The 27,524-nt window shown below is 43.1% G+C and overlaps 2 protein-coding genes across 2 annotated transcripts in view; one reads left to right on the top strand and one right to left on the bottom strand.

Annotated features, from left to right (window-relative positions):
• The window catches only part of GLOD4 (glyoxalase domain containing 4), a 46,740-nt gene extending 46,424 nt beyond the window's left edge, over positions 1-316 (bottom strand). The window contains exon 1 of the mRNA XM_073615134.1: positions 38-316. Within this exon, the coding sequence (XP_073471235.1) occupies positions 38-127 (90 nt within the window). The 5' untranslated portion in view covers positions 128-316. The remainder of the gene's footprint in view (positions 1-37) is intronic.
• Positions 14-26,001, top strand: MRM3 (mitochondrial rRNA methyltransferase 3). The gene is made up of 4 exons (XM_073615133.1): positions 14-1,168; positions 11,599-11,843; positions 15,932-16,099; positions 23,994-26,001. The coding sequence occupies exons 1-4, from the start codon at positions 345-347 to the stop codon at positions 24,518-24,520; spliced, it is 1,764 nt and encodes a 587-aa protein (XP_073471234.1). The 5' UTR covers positions 14-344; the 3' UTR covers positions 24,521-26,001.
• The last annotated feature ends 1,523 nt before the right edge of the window (positions 26,002-27,524 follow it).

Below are 27,524 nucleotides of genomic sequence, written 5' to 3' on the forward strand. Positions count from 1 at the left end.
AAGACACAGCATGCACACAGGCCTGTCATCTCCTCACCTTCATCCCTAGGACGTCTCTGAAGAAGCGGGCCGTATGGCCCCTGTCCCCGATCTTCAGTACATAGTGCAGAGCTCTCCTACCTCCCATTCTTCCTGCTACCACAGACACACTCTGACAGCCTGCGCCTTTTGATGACGACACGACTTGTCACCATGGAGTTGGAGGTGGACGCCAGACCATGCGTTCAGCGTTAGCTTAGGCTGAACTAAAACTATAATGTGTAAAGCTCGCTCTGCCAACCACAACATGGCGGCCCCCTGTGCTTCGTCTGACGTCACTGGGTGCGACAGGTCAGTAGGGGGTGATGATGGCGGCGCTCATGAGAAGCATGCTGCGCTGTGGCCGGCTGAACTTAGTTCAGGTATCCGGGAATATACAGGTGAGGCGGGATGTGCGGGCCCTGAGGAGGAGTCCGGTAAGGGTCATTCCCCCGGGCAGAGAGCAGAGGCCTCACAAGGAGCGGCTACAGGACAGGGGGACCCCAACTCAGAAGGACCAGAGACATCCACAGGAGTGGGGAACCCCAACTCAGAAGGACCAGAGACATCCACAGGAGTGGGGAACCCCAACTCAGAAGGACCAGAGACATCCACAGGAGTGGGGAACCCCAAATCAGAAGGACCAGAGGCATCCACAGGAGTGGGGAACCCCAACTCAGAAGGACCAGAGGCATCCACAGGAGTGGGGAACCCCAACTCAGAAGGACCAGAGACATCCACAGGAGTGGGGAACCCCAACTCAGAAGGACCAGAGGCATCCGCAGAACAGGGGGGCTCTAAATCAGAAAGACCAGAGGCATCCACAAAACAGGGGGACCCCAACTCAGAAGGACCAGAGGCATCCACAGGAGAGGAGGTCCTTGGCACAGAAGGACCAGCTACAGGAGAGGGAGGCCCTGCCACAGAAGGCCCAGAAGAAACCACAGGAGAGGAGGTCCCTGGCACAGAGGGACCAGCTACAGGAGAAGGTGGCCCTGGCACAGAGGCCAGCATATCAGTACCGCTATCAGCTGGTCACTGAGGACAGGAGCCAGAAGGAGGACAGCACAGATGATCAGGATGTACCTGAGCAAGCCCTTCCAGTGGAGCTGAAATACGAGAGAGCCCGCAGTGGAGATAACCAACTCGGGTAATTCAAAGACTCCTTGACTCTCTAAAACAGCCCATAGATTATGCAATCTTCTTTCCTCCCACCATTGGTTGCAGAAAAGGAAATTGCTTGATTCCCCCATCAACACAGTCAGTGTTGATGGGGGAATCCCCCCTGCAGTGCTATTGTGTTCTGCCGACGGAGAGCCTTCCCCATCAGCAGAATACAATGATCATAGCTGCCAGCAGTGCTCGGGCAGAAAAAACCCAGACAGGCCTGTTATACTGAAGTCGATCAATGGATTGACTTCAGTACAACCAGCGTGCCCATAGATGGATTGAGTCTTGGCCAGTCACTGCTGAACCAGCCGATAATCTATCTATGGCCGGCTCTGGTAACCACTAATCAGATCTTCTACAGTTTCTAGCTGCCCATACCAGTGTGAGGGCTGCCATTCCTGCAGTCATAATCTGATCACCCCTAGGCCAGGCTGATTGTAGTGTGCACAGAGTGATTTGTAAACTTTGCTCCATTCACACCTTTTGTGTGTAAGTTTTAATGTGTTTCATGCTTTGATAATGGAATACATGAGCGAGTATCTGCATAGATGGCCATTTAGCCCGCAAGCGACAGAGAGAAAAATCTCTTGATTTCCTGAATCCATGCTAACAGCATAGGTGGGGGAATCTCCAGTGTGTTCAGCAGCACCACTGTATTCAAGTAAACTGCTGCTGCCTGAACAGTGACTGCTTCTGATAGGAAGCACTTTCAGATCATCTGATAACATTGAATTTTGCTAGCATTCTGACAGAACAAATGTCTATGCAGCTTCGTAGGACAAAGAGCTCTTCACATTTTTATAAATACGCCCCTATGTGATAAAATCATGTAGAAAAAAGTCATGCATGTTTTAAACTCCTCTGTCATTAAACATTGTTTAAAGCAGTATTAAACCCCAAAAAATGTAATACCATACTTTAAATGTGGTGGCTGCATTCGTTTTAGCTTTTCTTTTTTCATCTTGGACCAGTAACACTCTGGGTGTCTTCACTCTGGATGGAGGTTCAATAGTGACACCTTTGGACAGTGGTACTGTCAGTCTGGGGAAAGGGTAGTGTTTGACTAGCAGATTTAGATGGAGTTGACTAATTGAAGCTGAGCTCCATCTAATACTTTATAAGCAATTACAGCAACAGTTTTTTCCTTTTAGGATTAAAGGTTTTACGTACATGAATAAAAGCTGATCGTTGTAAGAACCCGTCAGAAATTTGTCTCATTCCTCTAACTGCCACTTTTGCTTCACATCTTGGTAGGTTTAGTTCCGCTTTAACATATCGATTTAACCGGTTCCCGACCGACTCCTGTACATTTACGTTGGCAGAATGGCACGGCTGCGCAAAGTAACGTACCCGTTTGAATTTGCCGCCGTGTGCCTGCCGCGATCTCCGTGAGTCGGGTCGTGTGTCCCACGGACTCTATCGCCGCGGGCATACCCGCGATCGCCTCACAGAGAGGGCGAACGGGGAGATGCTGTTGTAAACAGCATCTCCCCGTTCTGCCTAGTGACAAGTGTCACTCGATCTCTGCTCCCTGTCATCGGAGCAGAGATCAGTGACGTCACACACCAGCCCACCCCCCTGACAGTTGTAAATCACTCCCCTAGGACACACTTAACCCCTCCCCGCCCAGGAATCAATGCATTTTTATAGCACTGATTGCTGTATAAATGACAATGGTCCCAAAAATGTGTCAAAAATGTCCGACATGTCCGCCATAACGTCGCAGTCACAATAAAAATCGCTGATCGCCGCCATTACTAGTAAAAAAAAAAAATGATTAATAAAAAAGTGCCATAAAACTATTGTGTATTTTGTAAACGCTATAACTTTTGTGCAAACAAATCAATAAACGCTTATTGCGATTTTTTTTTTTTAACAAAAATATGTAGAAGAATACGGATCGGCCTAAACTGAGGAAAAAAAATGTTTTTTTATATATTTTTGGGGGATAATTATTATAGCAAAATGTAAAAAATAATGCGTTTTTTTCAAAATTGTCGCTCTTATTTTGTTTATGGCGCAAAAAATTAAAATCGCAGAGGTGATCAAATACCACCAAAAGAAAGCTCTATTTGTGGGAAAAAAAGGACGTCGATTTTGTTTCGGAGCCACGTCGCACGACCGTGCAATTGTCAGTTAAAACACGCAGTGCCGAATCACAAAAAACGCTCTGGTCAGGAAGGGGGTAAATCCTTCTGGGGCTGAAGTGGTTAACAGATTCAGAAAACTGTTACATTCCCAGCATGTGTTCAGAATGCAAACTGTCACATTGGTTGTGTCCTCAACCAAGCTGTCAAACCATCAAATGACTGGTGTCATAACTGATCACATGTGCAGCACCATGGCAGTTGAAGTTCAAACAGAAGCCAAGATGGCAGCCTCCTTGGCTGAAAAAGGGATGTAAACCTTCCTACCTTTTGTCAGCCAAGGAAGCTGCCATCTTGGCCTCTAATCTTTACCTGCCATGATACTGCAAATGTGATCAGTTATAACACCAGCCATTTGAAGGTTTGACAGCTTGACTGGTTTGACAGCTTGTTAAAAAATAACAGAACTTACTGGCTGGATCACCAGGTGAAAATAAAGGAAAAAGGCCTTTAACCAATTGACGTCAAATGACGGCGGGCGGTGCGGCTCTCGTTCTGGGACGCCGTCATTTGATGGCTTCCCAGAACGTCTGCCCTCGCGACCCCAATCTCTGTAAAGAGCCGCGGTCATGGCTCTATAACCATATGATTGGCTGTGTCCAATCACAGCCGGTCACATGTAAACACGGAGATTCCGGTAATCAGCGCTCCTCGCCTCACACTGACAGAGTGTGTGACGAGGAGAGCCGATCAGCGGCATCTCCTCGCAGGGGACATCTAGATATGTAATCAGTATATGTGATATGCAGGGCTGGACTTACTATTGGGGTTGACTGGGCTCAAACCCATGGGCCCCGCCCAATTGTGGGCCCCGCAGCGCCCGCGCTATAGCCAAGACGGCTACAGCGCGACGCCAATTGCCGGGAGGGCATCCCTGGACGTGTTCCTGTTTACTTCCCCTCTGCACGCCGCCATAGGCGCGCATTGGGGAAGTTCTGTGTTGGCTGTGTCCCTTTGACACAGCCAATCACAGATCGTGCTAAATGGCCAATTACAGCGGCCATTTAGCACTCGATCGGAGTGTCCAATGAGAGGTGATCTCATATGTAAACATATGAGATCATCTCTCATCGCTGACTCTCCCTCCTCACACAGAGACAGCGTGTGAGGGGGGAGATCTTCCGTGCTGCAGGGGTGAGTGAACACTCACACTAGTTACAGTTACACTACACAACATAGTGCCATCTGTCCCCAGTGCCACCTGTCCCCAGTGCCACCTGTCAGTGTCACGAGTCATCATTGCCACATATTAGTGTCATCAGTGTCACGTTTTTCAAGCTTCAATCAGTGGTCATATAAATAGATTATTGCGTGTTTTTTTTAAATGAAACACTGTCTATTGTACCAGTCAACATTTTGTTCTATTTAAAGTAATGTATAGAAGGTAGGGCCCGAAAGTGACTCAAGCCCAGGAGCCCCCACCACCCTAAGTCCTGCCATGGTCATATGTGATCATCAGTGCCCTGGGAAAGAAAACTGGGTCTCCAGAGTATGTTGCCAACATCCCTTGATTAATGTACAGAGCAAGAAGTACCCTCCAGTACTGTGGGACTTTATGAGCAAACTATAATATATACACTACCGTTCAAAAGTTTGGGGTCACCCAAACAATTTTGTGTTTTCCATGAAAAGTCACACTTATTCACCACCATACGTTGTGAAATGAATAGAAAATAGAGTCAAGACATTGACAAGGTTAGAAATAATGATTTGTATTTGAAATAACATTGTTTTTACATCAAACTTTGCTTTCATCAAAGAATCCTCCTTTTGCAGCAATTACAGCATTGCACACCTTTGGCATCCGTCCACAACACTTTTTTCCAGTCTTCCTCTGTCCAATGTCTGTGTTCTTTTGCCCATCTTAATCTTTTTCTTTTATTGGCCAGTCTCAGATATGGCTTTTTCTTTGCCACTCTGCCCTGAAGCCCAAAATCCCGCAGCTGCCTCTTCACTGTAGATGTTGACACTGGTGTTTTGCGGGTACTATTTAATGAAGATGCCAGTTGGGGACCTGTGAGGCGTCTGTTTCTCAAACTAGAGACTCTAATGTGCTTATCTTCTTGCTTAGTTGTGCAACGCGGCCTCCCACTTCTTTTTCTACTCTGGTTAGAGCCTGTTTGTGCTGTCCTCTGAAGGGAGTAGTACACACCGTTGTAGGAAATCTTCAATTTCTTTGCAATTTCTCGCATGGAATAGCCTTCATTTCTAAGAACAAGAATAGACTGTCGAGTTTCAGATGAAAGTTCTCTTTTTCTGGCCATTTTGAGCATTTAATTGACCCCACAAATGTGATGCTCCAGAAACTCAATCTGCTCACAGGAAGGTCAGTTTTGTAGCTTCTGGAAGGAGCTAGACTGTTTTTAGATGTGTGAACATGATTGCACAAGGGTTTGCTAATCATCAATTAGCCTTCTGAGCCAATGAGCAAACACATTGTACCATTAGAACACTGGAGTGATAGTTGCTGGAAATGGGCCTCTATACACCTATGTAGATATTGCACCAAAAACTAGACATTTGCAGTTAGAATAGTCATTTACCACATTAGCAATGTATAGAGTATATTTGTTTAAAGTTAGGACTAGTTTAAAGTTAGCTTCATTTAAAAGTACAGTGCTTTTCCTTCAAAAATAAGGACATTTCAATGTGACCCCAAACTTTTGAACGGTAGTGTATGTAGTATTTAAAATATTGAAAGAAGTTTATTAAAGTATTAAAAACATATTGGTGCAAACATCACCATAGAAATACATGATACAGGTTATTATACCAAGCTCATAAAGAACTAATGAAAGGCATGGAGGTTGCTTCTGATAAAGCCTGACGCAATCTCGAAATGTATCCCTTCAGGGGCATAGAGAAGACCATAGGTTTGAATACACTCTAAAACAGAACAAAAAACAACTTAAGAATATATACCAGGACATAAAATGAGCACACATGTACATCGCGACAGCCGTTAATTCATATACAATGCTGTATCATATCAAAATCTGCGAAAAAATACAAGATGTAGCTAAATAAGATCATCAGTGCCCTGATTACAATAAAGCCCCCACCAGTGCCACCAATCAGTCCCCATTAGTGATGCAAGTCAGTGCCACCAATCAGTACCCATCAGTGCAGCCTATCGGTGCCCATCGGTGAAGGAGAAAAATTATTTACAAAACTTACTGACAAAAAAACTAAGGAAAACTTTTTTTTTTTTTTTTCAAAATTTTAATTTTTTTTTTTTTTTGTTTTTTAAATTATGATTAAATACCACCAAAAGAAATCTCTTTTGTGTGAAGAAAATGATAAACATTTTACATGGTTACAGTGTAGCATGACCGCGCAATTGTCATTCAAAGTGTGACAGTGCTGAAAGCTGAAAAATGGCCTGGGCAGGAAGGGGATGAATGTGCCCGGTATTGAGGTGATTAATGAAAACAAACTAAGAATTGGCAAGCTTCCAATTAATGCATTTTTATTGCTTCAAGAAATGTTGCCCCTGCAAAGCCTTTTCTAACGGCAATCGTGCCGTTAGTGGCGGCTCCCACATGCATGTGCGGGAGTGACGTCATCGCGGCTCCGGCCAGTCGCAGCGCCGGAGCCGCGATACCCGGAGGGAAGATGGACGCCTTGTGAAAGAGGGGACAGCGCTGACATCGCAAACTCCTGTGTCAGGTAAGTGACACATAATGGGCTACTATGCGATGCCATTATGCTTTAACTTCGCAGGGAAGCAAAGAGGAAGTAAAACCCATCAGAGTTTACTTCCTCTTTAACCTCCCTGGTATGATTATGTCAGATTTTTGCATCTCAAAGCGGTACAATTATTTTACATAGAAATTTGGCATTTTATATTGTAGGCCTGTAATTCTTAGCAATAACACACTTAAATCTGCCCAAACAAGAGTCTAGTAGACATCCCGGGTATGATAAAGTTTGAAACGCAAAATCAAAAATTATAATATAATAAATATAAATAATTATAAAAAATAATAATAATACAATTAATTTCACCACGATTCACTATCGCTCAATTCTGCAAGTGATTCTAATTTATTATTGCTTTTTCTAGATGGTCTAACACCATTTTTGACGTAAAGGGACACCTTTTGGTTGCTATGGACAATCTCCAGTTTCCAGGCAGAAAGAGCAGTAAATATAATATACAACTGCATGCAGGGCACTGGACAAACCACTAGGGACAAAAGGGATGTAAAATTATTTCATACAGTAATGTAATCTGTAAGATTACAGTGCACTGTATGTGTTATGATTTTTGAATTTGCCGCCGGGCTCGCAGGCAACAGAGCCCGGCGCACAGAGGCTTCAGGCGGAGGACAGAGCCCGCGGACACAGTGGGGGGACATCGCAGGATCCTGGAGACAAGGTCAGTACACTGCACCAGGATCCTGCAATGCAATCCGGAGTGTGGCTCGGGGTTACCGCTAATGGTACTGAAATTTAACCCCGAGCCACACTCGGGATTACCGCCAGGGAGGTTAATACTCTCCTCTTTTGCTACCTTGTATTGCAGTGAAGCCACCACTGGAAGGACCTTCTAAATCCCACTTTTCTGATAGTGTCAGATTTGTGGTCCCCCACTGCTTTGTGTTATCAGACTTAGGGGTGGCTCCAGCACATATCATCTCTGTCTCACAGTCTATGCACACATCATAACTGTGTCATTGTGTGAGCTGGATCTTGCAGGGATTGTTTTTAGATTTTTCTTCCCCTGCTTGAGGTCTGTGTTTTACATTGTGATTGTCCACTCCTCCAGAGAGCCTCGCTGCCAGTCTTTTAACACACATGCACACTTTTTTTTTTGCACACAATCTCATCCCCTTTCCGCACTGTGCTGGCAAGGGGAAGTCTTTTTCTACATCTGAGTGTGCCATTTCTCAATGTGTCACAGGTTAATTTCTAGCTTCTCCTCCAAATCTTGGAGGCGGTGGGGGAGCAATTGAGAGATGTCGCATGACTGCAATATATAAGCTCTTCTGCAAGGTATTTGGGCCAATTATTTTGTGTTATAAATTAGAGCTGCACGATTCTGGCCAAAATGAGAATCACGCTTTTTTTGAACAAAAAGATCACGATTCTCGTGACGTAAAATCTTTCACATTATACAAAAAAAAAAAAAAAATGGGCTAACTTTACTGGTTAAATTTTTTTTTTTTTAATTCATTAAAGTAATTTTTTCCCAAAAAATTGCATTTGAAAGACCGCTGCGCAAATACAGTGTGACATAAAATATTGCAACAACTACCATTTTATTCTCTAGGGTGCCTACTAAAAAAATATATATGTTTGGGGGTTCTAAGTAATTTTCTAGCAAAAAAAAAATGATTTTAACTTTTACCAACAAATGTCAGAAAAAGGTTTAGTGTTTTAAGTGGTTAAACTTTTTTCACTTACACACAGTCTATTCCATTTGACAAATTGTTACAATGTTTATACTTACCTTCAACTGATAAAGAATGTTTTGTTTCTTGGCAGATTGCCCAGTTTTTCTCTTCCTTTCTTTTGAGGGCTGTGGCTTCAGAAGAGCAAAGAGAATTCTTTGCATAGAAAGAATTGTGAAACACTTTAGTCAAGATCGCGATAACGATTCTTGACGATTAATCACGAAAACGATTCTTGACGATTAATTGTGCAGCTCTATTATATATATTTTTCAATGTAACGTGTTAAGAGTGAGATCTTTTTTTTTGAATGAAGGCATACTAAGAATGTTTTCATAGTTTCACAGTATTTCTGCATGTCTTTGCAGAGCAATCTCCCCCTGGTTCAGTGTTGGCCTATATGAAAATTAAAAAAAAAACTATACTAAAACAATGGTAAAAAAGAACACCAAATTAAAGTGCTAAATAGGGGTGCAACGGATCGTCATCGATCCGTGATCCGATCCGCGGAGGTTGATCCATACGGGACACCCGCGATCCGCGGAGCGCTCTGTGGCCTCGGCCATAGGAAAGGCCGCGGCTTCGGCCTAGCTCCGGAGCGGCGGCCATCTTGGTACACCCGGCGGCCGTTTAGCACATGATCGCTCCGTCAGGAGCGATCACTTGTAACAAACCGGTGTCATGTCATGACACCGGCTCCTCTATCCCCTCTGTGTACTGATCTGAACAGTGTAGGGGAGAGATCGGATGGCAGCAGTGCCAATACTCTGCAATGCCCTGCCAATGCTCTTCAATGCTCTGCTGCAATGCCCTACCAATACTCTGCAATGCCCTGCCAATACTCTGCCACACCCTGCCAATAGGGAGATTGTGGATATTACAGTGGGGGAGATTTTTGTTTTGTTGATCCGAACCGTGACTCCTGATCCGAGGAACGATCCGAACCGTGAATTTTTTGATCCGTTGCACCCCTAGTGCTAAATTTATAACTAATTTGTTAAATAAAGCCTGTTCTTTACTGAATAGACTACTTTTGAAATAAAAACCCCTTCATCGGGTGCCCCCACGAAAAGGTGCTTTCCCTGGTGGCAACCCTGCGTGCTCGCACCCGAGTCCTGCTGCTGCATCTATTTACTCAGCGGGACTCGGCCCTGCTCCCGTGTCACCATATTTGATTGACAGCAACAGGTGAATTGACACCTGTATCCTGCGTTTGTGTAGGGGTCTGCAGGAGGAAACACAGCAAGTAGTGTGGGGTCAAGGAATTTGACTCTTCTGAAAGTGTTCAAATTCAAAAAATTCTTTAACCAGTTCAGGTCTCACCCCTGTACACTCCCTACTGATCAGAGCAATTTTTACTTTTCTGCTATGGGCCCGTTTATTAGGCATTACCTTTGCGACTATATTCGATAACAAAGTTAAACATACAGTTTGTTTGTTTTGTTTTTTTTTGTTTTTTTAGGACAAGCAAGGTGATGTTGTCTTGCCTAAACTGTATTTCCTTTTTTATACATTTTCTAAAACAAAACAAAAAAAGTAACAAAAAAAAAACACTTATTCTACTTTGATCAGTGTTGGTTTAAAAAAAGAATTGATGTTACTGAAGATTAATAATTTTATTATCATTATTATTCAGGATTTAGATGGCACCAACAGTTCACATGGCACTTTACAACACGAGTGCAGACAGTACAGTTATAATGCAATTTAATAAAGAAGGTATCAGATGGCCCTGCTTGTTAGAGCTTACAATCTAACAGGGAGGGCCATGTGATACAAAAGGTAAACAGTATGGGGGTGAGCTATAGTAGAGGGTAGTGTGCCCATGACATTCTGGGTGAGATTTACTATTGGTGCACACACAATTTGGTGCAGCTGTGCATAGTGACCAATCGGATTCTAACATCAGTGTGTTTAATTAAGCTTGAACCTGAAATTAAAACCTGGAAGCTGATTGGTTACTATGTAGAGCTGCACCAGATTCTGTCTGCACCAGTTTTAGTAAATCTCCCCCTCTGTGTGCGCAGGAAGTGTCTTAAATGATGTTGCCCATCCTTTAAACCTGGAAGAGGACTGGCACCAAGATTATGGGAGCAGAGTGTCTGGGGTGGGCAGTGCTGCAGAGAAGCTGCAAATTTTTATTTTAACAGGTGCAGTGCCCAGCAGTAAACCATATATAGTATAAAGCCAAAGCTACTTGAAGCACACCATCACAGCCTTAATAAAAATGACAACAGCAATGCCAACATTTTTAAAAAATACAATTAGTAATAGTTTTTTACTTCTTTCTTTGATGTCTTCTGCAGTCTTTGTGATCTGTTCTCCCACCCTCATGTGAATCCTCACCACCTTTAAAAAAAAAAAAAGTCCACAGCCTGCTTCCTTCTCCCTATTTTGGGCCAATCCAGTGATGTTTGCGCCTGAAGTTGTGCGTGCATCAAACGGCGTACTCGTTTAGAGGATACATTCAAAATAGAACCATTACATTCGCTGTATGATCTAATGTTCGAGATAATACATTTGCTTTAGAACCAGGGCATGTGCTGTAGGATCTGCCATCGTAAAATATACATTTGCTTTAGTACCGCACAAGCGTTGTAAGCTCTACCATTGTAAGTGATACTCTTGACTTAGAATCAGTGCATGCGCGCTACAATCTACTAGTGTAGCTGATACATTTGTTTTAGAACTGGTGCATGTGTCGTATGAGCCACCAATGCAGGTAAAACATTTGATTTAGAACCGACACATGCTCTCTTTCGGTCTACTAGTGTAGATAATAATATATTTTAGAAATGGCACATGTAATTCCCCGATCTTCTTTTTTTATTTATCTCATTTGGGCTTTTTTCATTCTTAATGTATAGCAAAGTCGTTTCAATAGCAAAATCCAGATCTTTTCGGGATCGTCATGGACAGGTGTTACTGGAAGGTCAGAGGCTGCTTCTGGATGCTATGGAGGCTGGAGCCATTCTACATACATTATTCTTTAGTAGAGTTGATCAGTTAAAAACGTTGCCTGCCAATAAACTCCAGAAAGCAAACCTTGTCAAAGTGAAATTTGAAGACATCGATATGTGGTCTGATGTTGTTACTCCCCAAGGAATCATGGGTAAGTGAAGATGGACAGTTAATTGTCCCATGTTATATCTGTATGTCTGTGATAAATTTTCAGCCATGGGTTGGATTTACTGGGGCAGAAACTAATGTCATCTACTTTTACATACTGTCTGAGCAGCCTAGAGCATCACTGAAGCCTGTGGGATAGCTATGTGCCAAAGATCATCTTCTGAATATATCTATACATATGGCTTCATTCTCACTGATGCAGCACAGCAGTCACCATTTGGTGCTGGCCAAGATCTCAATAGAAAGCAGTTCTTTCAAAACGGGTACTGTATGACCAGATCTTATTCAAGTGGTCTGGAACAAGAGCCAAAACCAACACCACTCATTGTTTGGTCTCCATTTAGAAGAAAATGGTTGTGTTGAAGGATGCAGTAGCAGGTTAGTCAAGGAGGACATACAGAATTGTGACTATGCAGATGCATAAGTGGTACGTTGAAGTGGAACTGTAGGCAAAACATTATTTTTTTCCATATTGGAAAGGGTAAGGGTGGGTTATAACTGTCAGTCTATTTTTTGCGATCTGTGTCCCATTGGGGGGATCTCCCTTCACTTCCTGACCCATAGCCAAAACAGGAAGTAAGAGGAAATCCATGTAAATTAAGGGGGGATCCCGGGGGGGGGGGGGTTCCCATGTCACCAGAACTAGTGTCCCCATTGGAAGATTTCCCCTCTATTATTTTTCTGGCAACAACCCAAAATGTGGGATTTTCTTTTACTTTCACTCTCAATGATAATGGTAATCAGGACAAATAGAGATGCTGAACCTCCTAATGGGGGCACAGACAGCAGTGCTACCTGACAGGGGTTCCTCTCCACTCTATCCAAAACTAAAAAAAAAGTTTTGCCTTTTAGTTGTACTTTAAAGCTCAGCTACAGCCAAAATGTTTTGAAAAGAGCAGAGAAGGTCTGGAACTACTGTCAGGTTTTAATTGCCATCTGGGTCCTTTTTATAGGGAGATATAAATATGGGTAAGAAAGTGTTTTTATCTCTATTCCTGCTTTCCTATTTTGGTGACAACTGCATCCCTCCTTTCTTGTATAGGCATTAACATGGGCAAGAAGTGAGGAAAATTTTTCCCAAAGGAGTCCCACACAGAAATAATAACCAAAATGATATTTATGTACTTGCCATCCAATCCATTTCTTGTAGTTTATTGGGAGACACGGGAATCTATACACTGTTGGGTTATACTGCTGCCTACAGGGGGATTTGGACACTGGCAAACAAACAAAAAAGCAGTGTCAGCCTGCTATATCCTTAGCCTGCTCCCAGCATAACTTGGTTCTGTGGAAATGCAGAAGCAAGAGCATGTTCATAAATGCAGAGGGGGAGAGACATGTGTCTTCCATGAACTACAATAAATGGATTTTATGGTAAATACAAAGATCCCGTTTTTTTTTTCTCAGCGGCTGCAGAGATCGAGAAATGTCTCACTGCCTGTGATTAGCACTGTGCAGTTCCAACTTCCTGGCAGGCTCTGCACGTGCGGGTTGAGAACACGCCTCAGCTCATCTGTAGTCCTGATACACTGCTGTGAGCGCTGGCTGAGGAGGGAGCCCGTTTCTGCTCCAAACGTCAATGTGTAGGAGTATGGATGTCCTAAGCCGCACATCAAAGCAAGCCCGCTCATAATGGTGTGTGGCAGCCATGGCCTGGCAAGAGCCCAGGCTGAGGTTGCCACAAACCATTACGAGCTGGCTTACTTTGATGTGCGGCTTAGGATATTCATTCTCCTTTCTGGGGACTATCAGGAATGACAAAGGGAAAGCCAGTCTTTGTAATGGAGACAGAAGCTGTGAGGTAGATACAAACAGCACAAACTACATCCATACAGTGGAAGGAGATCTCATTCTTATGAATTTGAGCCAGACTTATGGATGGAAGCAGGGTCAGTGCAAGAGTTTTTGTCTACTCGGGCGAAGGTGCATTTTTGGGTACAGGTGGGAGCTGGAATGGGAGGGAGGAGCACTGGCGAAACCCCTTTATCGAATGGGATCAGCCTTTGTAGGCCGGATGTGTGGCGTTCGTGGTTCTAAAGGCTCAAGGTTTTTTACCTTAATGCACTAAAGCAAGAATCCTTCTGGGTGTATCTTGGATGGAGGAATGATGTCCTCGTTGAGGTGAAAAGCTGAAATTACTTTAAGAAATAAGGTCTGGGCCTCAACACCTTGTCTTTGTGTAAGAGACTAAAAAGGGATTGTTACAGGATAAGGCCGCCAGCTCAGATACTCACCTAGCAGATGGCCCTAATAGGTGGTTTTTGATGAGCCAAAAGAACCAGATTCAAATCACCAGGGAACGTACAGCGGGAACCACACCACACTGTACAAAAGTCTTAATCAAAGAATAGGAAACCAGCAGTCTTTGAAACAAGCTTGCAAGTGCTGGTCCCATGATGGTACTAAAAGCCAAATGTTTATCCAAGCCCATTTGCAGAAAGGCCAAGATTCATTCCACGGGAGTATTTTCTGGAATGAAAGCAGGGCAATAAACAGTCCCCTGTAGGTCTGGGTGATCTGGAACAGTCCACAGAGCATCTGCCAGGAGTCTGACAAGGTTGGATTACCACATCCATCTGGTCTAGTCCAGATTTATAACAATAGCCAGAATGCCCTCCTTCTCAATCCTGCACAGCACATGAAGAAGTTTTAGGAGAGGAAAGGAATAATCAAGCTGTACTGATCCCATGGAGCCACCAGAGCATCCACTGCTTCTGCAAAGGAATCCCTGTACCTGGAGACAAACCTGGCCAGTTGTTGAACCTGGAGGCCAAGAGGTACACATCCAGTGTCTCCTTCACCCACCTGTGACACAGGTCCTGAAATGCCTCCAGGTGTAGGAACCCTTTTTCCCAGGTCCATGTACTGCTGGCTGAGGTAATCTACAGTCAGTTTGCAATCATAGTTGCAATTTGGCTCATAACATCCTGCATAAGTGTGGGGAGATCTTCTTGGAGTAGAGTTGAGGAGGGGGCCACACCCAAGGATGGCATAGCTTTAAGCAGATTGCACATATCCAGGTTGTCAGTGTTGGGCCCTTCAGGGCATGCACTTGCAGCCAGCACTGTACTCGATAGTAGATCATGAGCTGGAAACACCCAGGGCAGCAGGACTGTTTCCCATGTGTTTACAATCTGATATGTTGCACTGCAAGGCAGGGGCAGTGTAGCTCAGGGCTAGGTGCTAAATACAAACTAGATGCTGGTGCAGGCTAGCTTCAGATGGCCCGAGCTGACCAGGTTATTGTAGGTGGGCAGCAGGGATGAGTTGATAAAACCATATGACACTTCCATTGAGGAGTATCTGTGGGAAGATGCTGTCTTGACGTTGGTGGACAAAAGAACAGGCATGTGACTCCACACCCCTTCCACGGTAAACTGATGGAAATGGGGGATTTCAAATGTATCTCAGTAGCCTTGGTAAAAAAAATAGCTGCCAGTGTTCGACCTACTCACAAAAAAGTCTTAGGTGACAGGGTTACACTTAGGGTTGTGCTATGGCTGTGGACCTGGAAAGCTCTCTGCAACTAATGAGGTACTCTCAGGTATGGAAAGAACCACAATACAGAGCCTAGTTCCTGAAGGTCACATTCCAGACTAGCCTTGTAATTGTTGCATCCAGTGGGGTTCAGGTACAACCGATCCAGGTATTTGCATGTAGAGACTAGCTAGCAGCTTGTAGAGGACTCTTGGCTGAAGGAAGACAAACAAAAGATTGAACTTTTCTTAGAGCAAAGAAAATGTGTCGTCTTCTTCTAGTAAAAATTACAAAAGGGAGAAAAAAAAAAAAAAGAAGCATGCTGGGTGTTACAAATGGGGTTATACCGGGCTGAAACTGTGGGAGGCAGTATAACTGAATAGCCTACGAATTCCTTTCTCCTGCAATGAACGATAAAGAAACAAAGTTTTCAACTCTTCCTCGCTCCATTAAAAAAATAAAATTTAGGCGTTGGGCACCAATTTAATGAGGTTTCCACTTCCATTTTAATATTGTAGAAAACTGTTAAAGCCCCTAATATTGACAAGATTTCTGTAGGATTACAGTTAATATATGGAATTTTGTTATCCCTAGGCATTTTTAGAAAACCTGATCATGTAAAGATGAAATTTCCTGAAACACAGCTGAAGAACACATTACCGCTTTCACTCATATGTGACAATATCCGCGATCCTGGAAACCTGGGTACTATACTGAGATCTGCAGCAGGGGCTGGCTGTAACAAAGTTTTGCTCACAAAAGGTAAAGCAGAAGATATGACCATTAGCTAATGAATTCACATGACTTCCTGTATAGTACAGGGATTTTGTTAGCTGCTTTGCATTTTCTGCCCCCGTTCAATCAGATTAGGCGACCAATCAAATCTTGTAACAGAAGTGATGTTTCGTCACAGCCATCTTGGTACATGATGTGATTGTCCGGAGCCACGATGACATTACTCCCTGGTATGCACGCGGGAGCCGCCGGGAACGGGCTGTCAGCTGAAGCAACGGCACGAATGAGCTGCTGCTTCAGTGCGCATGTGTTGATGACGTCGGCACATGCTGATACAGAGGATATCTCCTAAACCGTGTAGGTTTAGGAGATATCCACGGTAGCTACAGGTAAGCCTTATTATAGGCTTAGCTGTCGTAAAAAAGTGTTTGTAAAGGGTTTACAACCACTTTAATTTATAGCAAGGATATGCAATTAGTGGACCTCCAGCTGTTGCAAAACTACAAGTCCCATCATGCCTCTGACTCTGGATGTCATGCTTGTGGCTGTCAGAGTCTTGCTATGCCTCATGAGACTTGTAGTTCTGCAACAGCTGGAGATCCACTAACTGCATATCCCTGATTTATAGTATAGCCTACATAGGCTTAAGAGTGGAAAAGAAATGGGTGACATGTTTTGTGTAAGAGCTCAATCAATTCGCAATGTAGGAGTAAATGGAAATCCAAGTACATTTTTGAGAAAATGGTCACTGAGGCATACAAGTTACTCCTGAACGCACAGGTACATGATTTTACACTTCTAGGTCTGCGGTGCGTAGGTGCGCCGCTGTTGACCTGCAATTGAGCACAGCGGAAGCCAATCAGCAGGTCTGGTGGACCCGATGTCCACCAGGACCCGCCGATCGTTCCTGACAGAGGCAGAGCAGCAGTCTGCCCATGTAAACAAGACAGATAGCCGTTCTGTTAGTAGGGAAGACAGCGATCCTGTATCTTCCCACTGTTAAAGCAACCCCTACACAGTTCTAAGGCACTCCCTAGGAACACATTTAACCCTTTGATCGCCCCTGATGTTAACCCCTTCCCAGCCAGTGTCATTAGTACAGTGACCTGCATATTTTTAGCACTGATCACTGTATTGGTGTCACTTATTGTCCGATGTGTCTGCCGTAATATCGCAGTCCCGCTATAAGTCGCTGATCGCCGCCATTACTAGTAAAAAATAAAAATTTCCTATAGTTTGTAGACGCTATAACTTTTGCACAAACCAATCAATGTATACTTATTGGGATTTCTTTTTACCAAAAACATGTAGCAAACATATACTGGCCCTAATTGATGAAAAAATTAGATTTTTTTTTTTACGTTTTGTTGTGGTTTTTTTTTTTTGGATATGTTTTATAGCAAAAAGTAAAAAAAAGTTTTGTTTTTTTTTGTTCAAAATTGTCTCCCTTTTTTTTGTGTATAGCGCAAAAAATAAAAACCGCAGAGGTGATCAAATTCCACCAAAAGAAAGCTCTGTGTGGGGGGAAAAAAGGGACTTTTATTTGGGTACAGCGTCGCACGACCGTGCAATTGTCTGTTGAAGTAACGCAGTGCCGTATCGCAAAAAAATGGCTGGTCATGAAGGGGGGGGGGGGGTTAAACCTTCCGGAGGGCAAGTGGTTAAACTGTACCATATTTAAGCTTTTTAAAAAATTAGAGTTCTCTCAGCAATAAAAGCTACAGTGGATATAAAAAGTCTACACACCCCTGTAAAAATGTCCGGTTTCTGTGATGTAAAAAAAATGAGAGGAAGATAAATCATTTCAGAACTTTTTCCATCTTTTTAATGTGACCTATAAACTGTACAACTGAGTTGAACAACAAACTGAAATCTTTTAGGCACAGGGAAGTAAAACTAAAATAATTTTGGTTGCATAAGTGTGCACACCCTTAAACAAATACTTTGTTGAAGCACCATTTTGATTTTATTACAGCACTCAGTCTTTTTGGGTATGCGTCTATCAGCATGGCACATCTTGACTTGGTAATATTTGCCCACTCTTCTTTGCAAAAACACTCCAAATCTGTCAGATTGTGAGGGCATCTCTTTTGCAAAGCCCTCTTCAGATCACCCCACAGATTTTCAATTGGATTCAGGTCTGGGCTTTGGTTGGGCCATTCCAAAACTTTAATCTTCTTCTGGTGCAGCCATTCCTATGTTGATTTGGATGTATACTTTGGGTTGTTGTCATGTTGAAAGATGAAGTTCCTCTTCATGTTCAGCTTTCTAGCAGAAGCCTGAAGGTATTGTGCCAATATTGACCGGTATTTGGAACTGTTCATAATTCCCCCTGTTCCAGCTGAAAAAAACAGCCCCAAAGCATGACGCTGCCACCACCATGCTTCACTGTGGGTATGGTGTTCTTTTGGTGATGTGCAGTGTTGTTTTTGAGCCAAACATATCTTTTGGAATTATGGTCAAAAAGTTCAACCTTGATTTCATCAGACCATAACACATTTTCCCACATGCTTTTGTAAAACTTCAGATGTGTTTTTGCTAAATTTAGCCCGGCTTGGATGTTTTTCTTGGAAAAAAAGGCGTCCGTCTTGCCACTCTACTCCATAGCCCAGTCATATGAAGAATACGGGAGATTGTTGTCACATGTACCACATAGCCAGTACTGACCAGATATTCCTGCAGCTCCTTTAATGTTGCTGTAGGCCTCTTGGCAGCCTCCCCGTCCAGTTTTCTTCTCATCTTTTCATCAATTTTGGAGGGATGTCCAGTTCTTGGTAATGTCACTGTTGTCACATTTTCTCTACTTGATGATGACTGTCTTCACTGTGTTCCATGGTATATCTAATGTCTTGGAAACTCTTATGTACCCTTCTCCTGACTGATAACTTTTAACAATGAGATCCCTCTGATGCTTTGGAAGCTCTCTGAGGACCATGGGGTTTGCTTTAGGATGCGACTAAGAAAATGTCAGGAAAGGCACTTTAAATGATGGCAGGTGTGTACTGACTCCTATTTAACATGAGTTTGAATGTGATTGCTTAATTCTGAACACAGCTACATCCCCAGTTATAAGAGGATGTGCACACTTCTGCAACCACATTATTTTAGATTTTTATTTTTACCCCCCCCCCCCCCACACACACACACACACACACACACACACACACACACACACCCCACAAAAGGTTTCAGGTTTTTTTTTTGCAAAATTCTTTTTATTAAGTTCTATAGGGGCATACAGTAGAAAAGTGACTCTGCACAACACCGAGTCCCTCACCTGGTCAACATTTACATTTGACATTCAAATGAACTAACAGAGTAACTCTAACTATACTTTTAAGTAACGGTCTTTCCCCCCACCACCCCCTGCCCCCCAACAACACAAGACTCTGTTCTCTCACGCTCCCCCTCAAAACATTTGTATCCGGACAAAAATGCACTCAGTACTCAAATCAATACCTCAAGGAGTTTTCGTGCAGTGCGCATTTACCCTCAGCATTAAACTCCATCATCAATTAGAGCTGAAAATCCCCAAAAGTTTATTCAGCCCCAGTAATTGCTCCAACCTAGAGAAGGGTGAATTCTCAGCAACTGACAAATTCAATATGGCTGTTTATCTCACTGTTGAATCTGAGTTATACCATGCCTCCCACATATTTTCGAATTTCTTCCCACATCCTCTTGACAAGTATGTCGCTTTATAATACGGCATCATTGAATTCACCAGCCCTTTCCAGAATGGTAGGATAGGGGCCTCCAATTTTCTCCAGTGTAATAGGATGGCCTTCCTACCATAAAACAGTAGGATATTGATTGGGGTTCTCTGTGCCTGGGAAGGGACCACCTCCTCCACCAATCCCAGGAGACACATTCTGATTGTCAATGGAATGACAGGATTCTGCACTGCTCTACTTAAAACAGGGCAAGGAGCATTACAGAGCAAATACTGAATGTTATAGAAAAAGGGGCATGAGACTGGATAACTGGATATCTGGCGTATGACGTTTATTAGATATGACATGCCCAATCATGTGTCCACCACTTCAACCCCCCCTGGAAGATTTGGCTGCTCAATGATCAGGCCATTTTTTTGCAATACGGCACTGCGTCGTTCTAACTGACAATTGTGCGGTCGTGCGATGCAGTTTTTATTTTTTGCTCTATAAACATAAAAGAGCGACAATTTTGAAAAAAACACTTTTTGCTATAATAAATATCCCACATATTTTTTTTACCAAAAAAAAAATTTTTTTTCCTCATTTTAGGCCGATATGTATTCTTCTACATATTTTTTTGAAAATCGCAAAAAAAAAAAAAAAAAAAAAATCGCAATAAGCGTATATTGATGGGTTTGCGCAAAAGTTATAGCGTCTACAAAATAGGGGATAGATTTATGGCATTTTTATTATTATTTATTTTTTTAACTAGTAATAGCAGCAATCTGTGATTTTTATCGGGACTGTGGACAAATTGGACACTTTTGACGCATTTTTGGGATCATTGACAGTTATACAGCAATCTGTGCGAAAATGCACTGATTACTGTATAAATGTCACTGGCAGGGAAGGGGTTAAAACTAGGGGGCGATCAAGGGGTTAACTGTGTTCCCTAGGTGTGTTCTAACTGTAGGGGGGATGAGACTGTCTAGGACAGAGAGATCGTTCATACTTAGTATTAACACGCGATCTGTCTACTCCCCTGAAAGAACTGGGATTTGTGTGTTTACACACACAGATCCCGGTTTTTCGCTCTGTCACGAGCGATCGCGGGTTCCCGAAGGACATCGCGCCCACCAGGCACTTGCATCGGCTCTGTGTACCCCTAGTGGCCAAAAGGCGAGGCGACGTAAGGTAACGCCCAGCGGTGCCATTCTGCTGCAGTAAAACTGCGGCGGCTGGTCGGCAAGCAGTTGATTAAGCAAGGGAGACCTGAAATCAATCCCCAACAGGAATAAATTGAGGACCTGGATAATGGAACAACTGGTGCAACAAAGTGAAAAGGCAATAACTTATCAGAGCCCGGGCAATATCAAGGGATTCCTGTTCAGCCCCTCACAGGCGTCAAGTGGGTTATCAAAAAATGTCACCGCTCCATTGTGCTGGAAATGCAGCCTGCTGGGATAGAGCATGCTGTACTGCTCGCAATCTTTTCCGAATATCATTGAATGAGCATCTTTTTTTTCTGGGTTTCTGCAGAGAAATCGGGGAATAACACAAGGGTTTTTTCAAAACGAAGCTCCTGTTGTTTCCTGGATTCTGCTAAGATCATGTCCTGGTCCCTGTAGTTCTGACAAAAAATGGCCGAGGGAACTCACAGGGGGACGTCAACCACATAAGTGGGAGGGAGATCCCCCCATGTTTAGAGCTGTTTGAAGAACTGTTCAGCAAACGTGGCAGGCTTAGCCCCTTCTGGCAACCCCACCACTCTCTCACATTATTCCTTCTCTGCCTGTCCTCTGCATCATCAGCCCTATTTTGCAGCATTTTCACCATATCATGCAGCTCGGATAGTTGATTGCCATGGGAATGGGAAGCATCTTCCACCTCTGAAATCCTGTCCTCAGCTACTGTGAGCCAGCCCTGGATTTTATCCAGATCATGCCAGATCAATATGCACTCAGTGGCTAAATGGTCGATGCTCACCATTACTGCTGCCTTGCTTTCATCGATTGCCTCCATGATGGGTCTGGTGATAGCATCTTGAGTGTTTTCCTGTTCAAGAGAGGCAGTCGGGGAGTCTCCAGAGCTAGGATCCCGTGCTGCAGCTTCATGTGCCATCCTCCTGGACTGCTTCTTGGTGTTCTTTGCTGAGTGAGGAGAAGGCAAGATGGGGGCGGAGCCTAATTCCGGGCCACTTGTGGAGCAGGTCTGGCGCCAATGCTTCTGCGCCTGGTGCCCATACTTGGATGTCCCCTTTCTCATGTCCAGGAGTGTGGCGTTATGATCCGGACCTGCTGGTACCAGAAAGCGGGCAGATAGCTCCTAAAATCGGATGGATTAGCAGGAGAGATGTGGAGTGCCTGGGAAACACGTCCTGCCTCGTTCACATCCGGTCACGCTCCCCTCAGTTTGTTTTTCAACAGGGTTGTACAGTTTATAGGTCACATAAATAGTGGAAAAAGTTCTGAAATTATTTATCTTTGGCTCATTTTTTTGCATCAAAGAAACCTGACATTTTAACAGGGGTGTGTAGACTTTTTTTTTATATCCACTGTATATGGTTATCTCAATATAGAGCAATGTACACCTCTTTCCGTTTTTGTGAAATATGTTTTTTTTACCCTGGGTTTAAATTGAATCATATTAGAGAGGTAGATGTAATAGGTTAATTTTTAAAACTGACAATTCAGTTAAACATATACAGACTTTCTAATTACGCAGGGATTTGTCTCTGCTACTGGTTTTGTATGCATGCCTTTTAATTTGTAATTGCTTGCTGTGATCACTCTCCTTAGCAATCAGATTTTGGCTTTGGCATGGTCATTGTGATAATGTACAGTAGGATGGCTGATTAGTTATTAAGTGATACAATAATTCACCCATAGCTCTTTGGCCTGTTCTAGCGTTTCCCAGAATGTCACCAGACCACCTGTGGTTCTGTTGCTGTTCAGAATGAGGTCATTACAGGCCAGGTGAAACAAATGGCTACAAATATGGATGCATTTGTTGGTACCCTTACATCTCATTGAAAGGATGCTTCGTTCCTACTGTACACATATATGCAGCCTCACAGAAGTGGGTCTTTTTGCGTGGGGCCGCATATATGTGTATCTCTTTGTGCTGGGAGTGCACTGCACACCGCACTCCCAGGACAGAGACCGGGCTCTCACCGAAAGCCCCGGGTCTCGTACTAACGATCGGTACCCAGGAAGCCCAGTTCTGGTCTCTTGATCGCTGTGATAGCCTCAGATTGGCTGTAACAGTGATCAGTCACTGTGAGCCCACCCCTGTGTTTACTTCCTCTAACATACACATGTATGTGATTATCGCTGTGATCACCAGGAGCATTTTTATTTTGGGTTATTCTTTGGTGGTAAATTATAGCAATAGCAAAAATTATTATATTTTTTTTTTTTTTTTCTGTAGATTTTTTTTATCTATCTATATATCTCTGTAGGTTTTTTTGCTATTGCTATAATTTACCACCAAAGAATAACCCAAAATAAAAATTCTTAATTAATATAACAATATAAATTTATAATAGTAAATATATATGATTATTAATTTATATTGTTATGTTGTGTATTTTTTTTTTTTGGGCCAGTTTTCCTTTTGATAAAAATAAAAAATAAAATCAGGAGATATCCATTACCATTTACCACCAAAAGAAAGCCCATTTTGTCCTGAAAAAACAAGGTATAATCCGCCTGGATACACAAAGTAGGTGTGATATGTACAGGTTTACTAAAGACATGTCAAAGTTGCAAAATTGTGCCTAGGCCTTAACATTTGTTTTACCCTTAGACGAGAATGGGTTAAAATATTAGTTTAAATCAAAAGAAAAGATTGATATCTGTTAAATCTAGATTAAACAATAATGGATACGTACTACTTTGTACAGTTTTTAAGTTATTTAAGGGAAAATAGTGTTTTTTTTTTTTTTTTTTTTTTTAAAGGGTACCAATAAATGTGTAAATGTCTGTATATAGTGTGTCTATGTGCTGCTACCAGTACATATACCCCACCGATTTCAAGATGTTGCCTTAAATGCATAAAGGAAACTTTTACTAATGGCTGCCATTGTTGAACTCTTTTTGCAAAAGGTTAGTTGCTAAGCTGTTATGACAATACAAAGGTGTCACTTGCCTAACTCCAAAGTATTGAGTCCAGAAACAGACAGGCAGCTTCAGTAAATGAACCTATTTTTCTTGGTATGTAATGACATGAGTGTATCTGAAATGATCTCATATTCCATTTTGTAGGTTGTGTGGATGCGTGGGAACCTAAAGTAATCCGAGCAGGCATGGGAGCTCACTTTCGCTTGCCAATTATAAACAACTTAGAGTGGGACACAGTTAGTAACTACCTCTCTGAGAATACCAAAGTGTTTGTTGGTGATAACTACTGGAAGACTATTCCTCATGAGGCTGAGTTTACATCTGGGAAAGCCATTGACTACGGTTGGATCTCCAATGATCCTAGAAGAACCGGTTACATTGAAGGAGAGGATTATTACTCCTCCAGTGATGAGGAGGATGAAGAACTGCAAGATATTCCCAGAGTTCCTATACAACAATACCATGAACGGTGGGCTAGGGGCCCAAGTGCACTTGTGATTGGAGGGGAGACCCATGGACTTAGCATAGAGTCACTGCTACTGGCTAAGAATTCAGGAGGAAGGAGGCTGTATATTCCAGTTGTACCTGGCATAGAAAGTTTAAACTCTGCTATGGCAGTTAGTATTCTTTTATTTGAAGGAAGAAGACAACTGCAACTGGAAAGTTCCTAGCTTGCTTTTCATTACGGACTTTCATCACTTATATATAAATAAAAAAAAAAAGTGACTTCTCTGTTTTGCGTTGCTGCAGTCTCAAACACAGTCTACTTTGCTAGCATGGATGTCAGGAGCTATGTGATGCAACTGTATAATGTATATTAAAAGCTACATATGACTACTGTGCGTCGAAATAGGCATTTTCCATGGATTAAAAAAAATGTAATCCTGGCTATTGGAGATGCAGGGGAAAAAAAAATCAGGTGTTTATAGTGTGTGGTAAAATATAAACCATTGTCTCTAATGAATAATTGTTTTTTTTATGTATTTCAGTTTTGTACTGGTGCCTGCTCATGAATTCAATTAGTTCACAATATTACATTCATTGTAGTGAACATTTGCTACAAGAATAGGTGAGGCTTTACTACTATCCTCCAATTGGAAATTTCCGTAATCTGTTAGATGACAAATCTGTCACCCCGCAGCCCACTACTAATATTAAAAAGCATAGGGTCATGTAGGTCCCTGCAAATCGGAGAACATTTTGTATTTGGGTCAGACCTAAAACTATTATAACACAAACTCTTCTACATAAAAGTAATATGCAATTTGGGTATGAAGTCCTCATGTATTTCAACAGCCCTGCTTAGGGCATTGTTTGCACTTTACAAGTAGTATGAAATGACTGTGCATATATTATGATATGTCCCTTTATGGATTATTATTATTATTATTATTATTATTCAGGATTTATATAGCGCCAACAGTTTACGCAGCGCTTTACAATATAAAAGGGAGACAATACAGTTATAATATAATACAATACAATACAATAGGATTAAGAGGGCCCTGCTCAGAAGAGCTTACAATCTAATAGGGTGGGGCAGGTGGTACAAAAGGTTGTAACTGTGGGGAATGAGCTGGTGGAAGTGGTAGGAGATTAGTTGGAGACGTGATAGGCTTTCCTGAAGAGATGAGTTTTCAGGGATTGCCTGAAGGTAGCAAGAGTAGGGGATAGCCGGATAGATGGAGGTAGCGAGTTCCAGAGGATGGGAGAGGCTCTGGAGAAATCCTGGAGACGAGCATGGGAGGAGGAGATGAGAGAGCTTGAAAGCAGGAGGTCTTGAGAAGAGCGGAGAGGACGATTTGGGTGATATTTGGAGACAAGATTAGTGATGTAGCTTGGGGCAGAGTTGTGAATGGCTTTGTATGTTGTGGTTAGAATTTTTAATTTAATTCGCTGGGTGATTGGGAGCCAGTGTAGGGATTGAAGTAGAGGGTTGGCAGACACTGAGCGGTTGGTAAGGTGGATAAGTCTGGCAGCAGCATTCATGATAGACTGAAGAGGGGATAGCCTATGGAGCGGTAGGCCAATGAGAAGGGAGTTGCAATAGTCAAGGCGAGAGATAATAAGGGAGTGAATGAGGAGCTTGGTGGTTTCATTTGTTGGATAGGTATAGTAGCAGGCCCAGGTGATCTGTTCATAGCAAAATCACTTAAATTGCATGTAAATAAATGAACTTCTCTTATTTTCTCCTTTTCTGATCTGTTTAATATGCCATTGAGGGTGTTTTGTTATCTATGTATGATATTGGGGGGGGGGGGCTGTTGCTTCTGCCAGGAATTCTTGTTGATAACGCTGATAACGTCCTGTGCAGTCAGCAGGCTGTTTTTGGTTAGCCCAATTCTCTCTGGACAATAGAACCCCTCCTCCTATGTTATGTAGGAGAGGGAAGGTATTCTGTAGTCCTGCCCTAAGATGACCATAGTGCTCCTGAAAGAGATCCAGTATGGTAAGTGTTGCTATCCTAGAACAGAAAGTGTATTCTGTTACTGGAGGGATCACCAGGAAAAAAAGGCAGGTCCAAAAGGTGTTTTTAGTTTTGGTTGGAGGGTTAAACCCCAATATTGTAACTGGCAAATAGAATGACACTATATTCTGTATTTAATGGTGCAACCAGCAGGTATGTGTTGTAATCTATTACCACAGCAGAGGTAAAATAAAAGCAGCTGCATCCAATCCATTATTTTCAGTATCTCGAGGGCCACTTGGTTCTAGGAACCACAGGTTTGGATATGTTGTAGTGCTATTTTCACTGGGTTTGTACACCAAATTTGGGGTTCTTAGTACCAAGTGGCCCCAAAGTCAGTCAACTGTGTCCATCTGCAGCAATGTCATTTCAGGACCCTTTGGGTCCAGAGACCCCAAATTTTGGCTGCAGCTAGGGGGCATCTAGGAACCCTTAACTACCGAGTTTGAAGTTCAAGTTCGGGGGACCTATGGCTGCAAATGGGCACAGTGAGGCTGCAAATGGGCATTGTTGACCCTCTTTTCCCCCTCACCTTCCAGGACAGCTACTTGAGAGATGATCGGCTCCGCCCTCTACAGGAAACACAAACCAGATAGAATTTAAAAGGCCCCTCCCTTTCCTCTGACCCTCAGTTGTTTTGTGTTTCCAGTCCCTCCAGGAGCACCGACACGTTTGTTCTTTTCTTATGGTCTGGTAACTGTGGTTGGTGGACCCCCCCCTTCTCTGGTTTCATCCAGTACTAGTTGTGGCCAAGTCCTGGATGATGGTCTGTACCAGAAGGGTTTCCTATTTCTAAGGGTTACTTGCCTTTGTAAAATGGTGGCAACTCCCTTCCTTTCCCCAGCGCTGCTGTGTGGAACTGTGTCCTCCTAATTGCTTCATTCCGGTGTACCAAGATGGCGTCAGGAGGACTTCCGGTGATGCAGCAAGATGGCGCCGGAACCGGAAGTCACATGATGCACTTCCAGACGCCGAGTTTTTATAGGGAGCATGGTGTGGAGACACTGAGGACATGCTGCAGGGGAATGGCCTGCTAAAAATGCCATTCTAGGCGCAGTTTTTGCGGTACAGCAGCAGTCTACTCTGCGACCGTTCTCCGTTTGCTTCATGGAGCCTGAGGACAGGTCTGAGCATGGAACGTCCGCTCGTATTGAACCAGCGGCAGCATCTGGGTCCCATACTGTCCCCAAGGTAAGCCCTGGTCTGTG

This window comes from Aquarana catesbeiana, linkage group LG02 (assembly GCF_042186555.1).
Source record: "Aquarana catesbeiana isolate 2022-GZ linkage group LG02, ASM4218655v1, whole genome shotgun sequence".
In the NCBI taxonomy this organism is placed as follows: domain Eukaryota; kingdom Metazoa; phylum Chordata; class Amphibia; order Anura; family Ranidae; genus Aquarana; species Aquarana catesbeiana.